Source organism: Myiozetetes cayanensis, unplaced genomic scaffold (genome assembly GCF_022539395.1).
Source record: "Myiozetetes cayanensis isolate MyiCay16 unplaced genomic scaffold, myiCay2020 scf4, whole genome shotgun sequence".
In the NCBI taxonomy this organism is placed as follows: Eukaryota; Metazoa; Chordata; class Aves; order Passeriformes; family Tyrannidae; genus Myiozetetes; species Myiozetetes cayanensis.
In genome coordinates, this window is record NW_026087631.1 from 72,325,801 (window position 1) to 72,332,868 (window position 7,068).

At 53.5% G+C, this 7,068-nt stretch overlaps 1 protein-coding gene across 1 annotated transcript; it reads left to right on the forward strand.

Annotated features, from left to right (window-relative positions):
* The first annotated feature begins 238 nt into the window (after positions 1 to 238).
* Positions 239 to 6,785, forward strand: ST8SIA3 (ST8 alpha-N-acetyl-neuraminide alpha-2,8-sialyltransferase 3). The gene is made up of 4 exons (XM_050328748.1): positions 239 to 472; positions 988 to 1,110; positions 2,864 to 3,421; positions 3,635 to 6,785. Exons 1-4 carry the CDS (start codon positions 294 to 296, stop codon positions 3,915 to 3,917), a joined length of 1,143 nt encoding a protein of 380 aa, XP_050184705.1. The 5' UTR covers positions 239 to 293; the 3' UTR covers positions 3,918 to 6,785.
* The last annotated feature ends 283 nt before the right edge of the window (positions 6,786 to 7,068 follow it).

Genomic DNA, 7,068 nt, shown 5'->3' on the forward strand with positions numbered 1-7,068 from the left:
TGGGACTGTCGGGGGGAGCGCCGGGGCTGTCGGGGTGCACCGGGCCGGTGCACCGGGGCCCCCCGGGGCCGGCAGTGCCTTCTCCGAGGCTGCGGGGGGGCCGTGCCAGGGCCGGGGGGGGGGCTGGCGGCGCCGCCGGGGCCGGTGCTGCCTCTCCCGGCTGCCATTTCAGCGCTCCATCCCTCCATTTTCCCTCGGAGCGCGGCGGTGCTGGCCCGGCCCCGGCCCCGCCGCCGCCCCCATGTAGCGCCGCGGCCGCCCCGCACCCGCCCAGCCGCGGGGCCGCCTCCGGCATGCGGAGCTGCAAGATGGTGCGGGTGGCCAGCGTGCTGGGGCTCGTCATGCTCAGCGTCGCGCTGCTCATCCTCTCCCTCATCAGCTACGTCTCGCTCAAGAAGGACAACATCTTCGGGGCACCCCGCGCCGCCGGCCCCGCCGGGCCCCGCATGTACATGTTCCACGCGGGATTCAGGTGAGCGCGGCCCGGGGTGCTCGGGATGCCCGGGATGCTCGGGGGGCCGGGATGGCGGCCCCCGGTCCCGCCGCAGCGGGGATGCGGCTCCATCCGCGCCCGGCCCGGCCCGGGGAGCGGGAGGGACCGCGGGAGCGGGGACGGAGCGCCGGGCGTGGGAACCGCAGCCCAGGGATGCTGAGGGGTGGGAGGGCTCCGGCACCGAGGGGTGGGGGGAACGGCGCGGTACGGGTCGGAACGGGTCAGAACGGGTCAGAACGGGTGTGAAGGGGTCGGTACAGCCCGGAAGGGCCCCGTCCGGCCCGGTACAGCCACATGCCGCGGGGAGCGGCGGGCGCTGTCCGCGGTGCTGATGGCGACGGCCGCGGGGGCGGGCCGGGCACGGCCGCTAACGGGCTGCGGGTCTGTGTGCGTGTGTATTGCGTGTTTGTGTGTTGCGCGGGTGTCTCTGCCTGTGCCTGCGTGGGTGTCTCCCTGTGCCGTGCGTGGGTCGGTGCCCGTGCGCCCTTCCCCAGGTCCCAGTTCGCGCTGAAGTTCCTGGACCCCTCGTTCGTCCCCATCACCAACTCGCTGAGCCAGGAGCTGCAGGAGAAGCCCTCCAGGTGGGCCTTCAACCGGAGCGCCTTCGCCCACCAGAGGTGAGCGAGCCCCTGGGCACGGCCCGGGCTGTCCCCTGCCCCCCGGGATTTAAGGGAATGCACTCAGGGACTGCTGAATACTCTGAGCTCTGAGGGATTTGCCAGCGGCGAGAGACAAAGGCTGAATCAGAGCGTTTCCCCAGACGGTTGCAGCTACCCTGGAAGCCTTGATTATTTTAGAGCAGGACACCAGGCTGCAGCACACATTATTGTAGTGGAACGTGACCCAGTTTCCTGGTGCGCGATTTAAAGTGTCGTTACTCCAGGATAAATGGCTGGGGTTTCAAACTGGAAGCACATAGGGCTGGAACAGCCACCAGTGCCATGTTCATGGAGGCCAAAACACGCCCAGGGAAACTTCCCAGCTGCCGGCAGTTCTGAGCAAGTGCAGTGCTGCTCCTGCCTCCGGCTCCGCTCCGGCTGCGGGGGCGGGCACACAGCTCTGTACTCTTTATCTATTCACTGATTACATAGATTAAACTTTTCCATAAACGAAAATAGAACCATTTAGCCATTTAAGATAGCTACGGCCTTCCTGGACTGTAATTTTGTCCTGACAAATGCCTGCTGCTCAGGGACCACCTCACAACTCAGTTCACATATCCCACACTAGGAGCTGGAAGCCAGGCCCCTCGGCTCTGCAGCCAGGCAGGATGGGTTTGCTGCTGCACCCCTCGGTGCAGGGTTTGGGCTCCTCTCCTCCCTTCAGGCACCTCTCCAAACACAGCAGGACAAATAATTCCCTTCCAGTGCCACCATATGCTGCCCACTGCCCTCAGAAGCCGTGGACCACAGAGAGGAGGTGGCACTCTGCCTGGCCCATCTTTTCCCTGGGACATCCCAGACTGTGTGACAGTGGCCACCCTTCAGTGTTACTCCATTCCTGGCACCGCCAGCTCCATAAGCTTGTCCCTGTGCCACCCCTCTGATGATTTTAGCTGATGCCTCAGGAGCTGCCTTTGCACTTGTCCGTCAGCCAGAGCCCATAATTAGGGCACCCAGTGGGACTCCATTAATGCTCAGACACTGGAGGATGAGAGTTGGAGGAAAGGTTGTTTGTTTTCCATAAACATGAGCAAATAAAGTGGTATTGGGTTTCTAATTTTATGCCCTGCTAGGGAAATTCCCGAGCAGGGTTGGTTTTGTTTGCTTTGTAAGTCTCCCTAATAACCCTTGTAAAGCTGCCAGCGTGCTCGCCCAGATTAGACATTAAGGAACTATATTTGCATAGATGGAGACAGAGGCTGTCGCTTGGGTTTGTGATTCCAAGCTTGTTAATGAGAACATGAAGACACAGATATTTACAAATTGGCTCCTGTTAATTCAACTGGATATCCTGGATTTGGCTCACATACCTGGACCCATAGAGCCCCAGCAGAAAGCTGCCCACACAAGTCACAGCACAAACAGGACAATGTCAGACCCCCACACCAGGGTGACCGTGACAGGGTGTACCATGAGCTGTACCCTTGACTTACACAGACAATCCAAGGTTTTAATCCTGACACAATTCCAAGAGGCACAGACATAGCCTTAGCTGGTGCCAGTCAGAACCAGCCTGTAGAACCAAGCGGAGCCCGAGGTGAGGAGCCAGCTCCCTAATTCCCAGCTATTTATATTAATTTAAAAGCCACTGCACCATGTTGTTTTGGAAACCTACTTTAAGAAAAATAAGTCTACATGGAGGGAAAAATCCACAGCAAAAAGAAAGGAATATAACTGTGTTTTCTGCTCTTTTACTCATTTCCTTTAGGCAGGAAATCCTCCAGCATGTTGACGTCATAAAGAACTTCTCTCTGACCAAGAGCAGCGTTCGGATCGGGCAGCTGATGCACTACGATTATTCCAGCCATAAGTACGTTTTCTCCATCAGCAGTAACTTCAGGTCTCTGCTCCCCGACGTGTCTCCCATCCTGAACAAGCACTACAACATCTGTGCCGTGGTTGGGAACAGCGGCATCCTGACCGGGAGCCAGTGTGGGCAGGAAATCGATAAATCGGATTTTGTCTTCCGGTGCAACTTCGCCCCAACCGAGGCTTTCCAGAAAGATGTTGGAAGGAAAACCAACCTCACCACCTTCAACCCCAGCATCCTGGAGAAGTATTACAACAACCTCTTGACCATTCAGGATCGCAACAACTTCTTTTTAAGCTTGAAAAAGCTCGATGGGGCTATTCTTTGGATCCCCGCTTTTTTCTTCCACACGTCAGCGACGGTCACGAGAACACTGGTTGACTTCTTCGTGGAGCACAGAGGGCAGCTGAAGGTCCAGTTGGCTTGGCCAGGGAATATCATGCAGCACGTTAACAGGTGGGTGGTCTTGCCTCGCATTTGACAAAATACAATTTGTACAATTGTTCCAGTGCGTCTCTTATTTATTCCCCTTCACGCCCGATGGGGCAGGCACAGCCTGGCAAGTCAGGACCTGGCACTGCTCGTTTTGAGAGCAGCTTTGTTATGGCTTCAGCACATCCTCTGGTTATTGCTGGACAGATTGATTCTGACACACCTTCCTTTCCCCAGGTACTGGAGGAACAAGCACCTGTCCCCCAAGCGGCTGAGCACAGGTATCCTCATGTACACCCTCGCCTCTGCCATCTGTGAGGAGATCCACCTGTACGGATTCTGGCCCTTCGGCTTCGACCCCAACACGCGGGAGGACCTCCCGTACCACTACTACGACAAGAAGGGAACCAAGTTCACGACCAAGTGGCAGGAGTCCCACCAGCTGCCTGCAGAGTTCCAGCTGCTCTACAGGATGCACGGGGAAGGACTGGCCAAACTCACCTTATCGCATTGTGCCTAAGAACCTACATCTCCAAGTGCCAAATGATTGTCTAAAAAGTGCCCAAATCCGACTTAAACATTCTCCAGATAGAATTCTAAAAAAGAAACAAACTCACCCTAAAAATCTTTTGCGTAATGTAAAGATGCTTTTTAGCCACTGCCCTTCCAGGGGTTTCAGCTTATTTATCTGTGCAGAAGCTTTTATCACGTTCTGTGGGTGCGATTTGTGCAGCAGCAAAGTTGAGATATTTTGCAATTCCAGATAAGCCACTCAGTATGTTTTAAGAGCTCTTCATATTTTAGCCTTCCACTAAAAACCCTAAATCTCTTCATTTTATTGTTCCTTCCCCATTAGAACTAGAAATGCTGGTTTTAAAAGGTTTTGCTTCTTTTGTCTATGTTGCTCTCAATAGCTCAGCGCTGCCGTGGCTGACAGATAAAGGCACTGGGAACTCCAGTGCATCGTCACGAGCAAGTTCCTCTGTGTGGATCCAGAGTTCCACCGCTTGGGTATTTTCATATTTACTGAATTTTACATTTTTTAAAGAATAACAAGAAGAAGGTCACGATATGATTCGTACCTTAGCTAGGTGTTTATATCACTCTTGGAATACTTCAGTGTTTTAATTCCATTTGGGACACATCCTAGTCCAGACTAGAGAGGCTGAAGCATGTTCATTCCCATCCATCTGATGCTCTTGGGTCATTTGTTTTAAAGTTAAAAGATTTCCCCATTTACATCTCTAAGTCCCCAGTCAAACCACCGAAACAGTGGCCCCATTTTCTGGTCACCAGCAGCCCTCCAAGGCAGACAGAGGCAGACAGGGCTCCCTCAGCACAAGGGGAAATCAGGCTGCTTGCAGACAGGACAAACCTTAGGGTCACTCAGGGCTGGGAAATGTGGGCCATTATGGCTCAGGATAAAGAATCCTGGGAAATAACTGGATTCCTTATTACAGCAAGTATTTAAACATTTTCTACTGTTCTGTGTGAGAACTGACCGCACACTGAAAAAGGATGCAAAATCCGATTTAGATCATACTTTAAAATGGCACATGCTAATTCTTCTCAGTCTCTTTACCTACAAGCAGACGTAGGAGGTGAGGAAGGAGATCTCTGGTACAACACCCAACCCGAGCTGCCCCGAGCACCTCCCGGTGCCCGTCGTGGCGCTGCAGCTCCACCACCCCCAGAGCCAGCCCCGTTCTCCCCACTGGATTGGCAGGAAAGCAGGGGCTGATGTGCTCCATGCAGGTTTTGGAACCTGAGAGAGGGACAGGACTCCCTGCCGGTGCCAAGGACAAGCCTGGCATCACGACTGGAACTTCCCAGAGGCACAAAGAGGCACCGAGTGCAGAGGAGGAAGCACAAAACCGACTGCAAATATTCGGGAAGGGGAATACAGAGAAATTATTGACAGAGCGCCATATTCCATCATTGATTTTTAAGCAAAACTCCCCATCGATGCCGCAGCCCCACACTGAACATTTCAGAATCATTGATTTTAATGGGACTCCTGCCCCACGATCGATGGCACAGCACAGCCCAAAGTAAATTGCTTCTTAGTATCAATATTTTTTTGCCCGAGTTCCCTCAACGTGGAAAACCGTCGCCAAACGTGCAGCTTTTGTTGTGCGTGGTGGGGTCTGAGGGAGAGGTGAGGACAGAAGGGGACAGAGAGGACAGTGGCACAGGAGGAGAGGCTCTGTGGGGCTGCCTCTCTGCAGCCCTTTCCATTAACAAACCAGTCACATTATTTATTTAATTGTTGTTCAGAAGGTGCCTCCCCGCTCAGGACGCTCGGTGGCCCCCGCATGCAGCAGCACGTCGGGCTGGGCCCTTCCTCCCCTCTGTTTGGCCCCAAATCCCTGCATGAATTCCTGATGGCTCAGGAAGAACCCTCCCTCTCATGACCGAATGTCTGGACAAGCCAACAGAGCTAATGCAGCAGGATCAATATTTGTAAGTACAGAACATTTCAGGTCCCAAAATCCAGAGGAATCCTCCTGACCAGCTCCTCCCATCGGGACACAGACCCTGCTCAGCCCCAGGCTGCAGGGACGGTGTCCAGTGGCAGCCACATCCCTCTCCAGCCCCTCTGCCAAAGGGATGGGGGCCCCCATCCACAGGTGGAACCCTCAGGGGGTGCTGGGGTGTACATAGGATTGGAAATGCATCTTACCTTTCTTCTTTCGTACATCTTGGGGGTGGATTTTCGTTGCTTGCATCTCCTCAGAGCAGGCTCATGAAAACAGGCATTTTGGCTGCCGGGTTTAACTGTGGAGGAAACCAAAAACAAGTGTTTGTGACACAGAACTAACTGTGTAAAAACAAGGTATATAGGAAAAAGCAGGTTTTCTGTAAATGAATGTGTCTTTATTCCAATGGCTCTACAGTTCAATGCCTGAGGGAGTTGTTTTTGATAAAAAATATAAATATTTAAGGAAAAAAAAAAAAGAAAAAATGCCATAATTGTAATAAAGGTTCCATAATGAATGGCCATACTAAAAGCATTGTTTGTTTTCAAATGGCTGATGCTCACAAGGGGCCAGGGCGTGTCTCAGGTGAGTGGCAAAGCCGCACGCTGTGGGAAGGACACTGGTGTCCAGCCTCACACCCTGGAGAGCCTCGTGAGCAGGACTGGGGGCACTGGGACCTGGCCAGGTCTAGGCCTGAGGCTGGGGCAGGGCTGCACAGCACATCCTACCCTGGTTCCTCTCGTGACAGTGCCACATCCTCCTCATGAGCATCGTGCGGAGAGCTCCCGAGCTCCCGGTGTGCCCCTGCAGTGTGATGTGCCTGCAGCATTGACTCATGTGCCATAACTCGATATTGAATGCATTGTTTTTAAATAAAATGGTTTCTTGTGCATTGGGAGTCTGTAAAACTCCGCTGCGTCCGCTTCTTCCTTGTTATGATTTCCCGAACTGCTCACAGCCACTGATAGGTTTTACTGGAAAACTTCACCAGAGGAGTTGCCAAAGGTGTTGCTTAATGTTCCCTATATTTCATTATGCAGCACAACAAGCATGGTGTGATGGATCAGATTCTGCACTCCCCTGGAATATGTGGAGATATGAAGCCTGGGAATCTGTGCCCGGCTCAGCTCTGGGTATTTGCTCATTAACGTGAATTACATTCCCAAGAACTTCTTATAACCCACTTGTGTT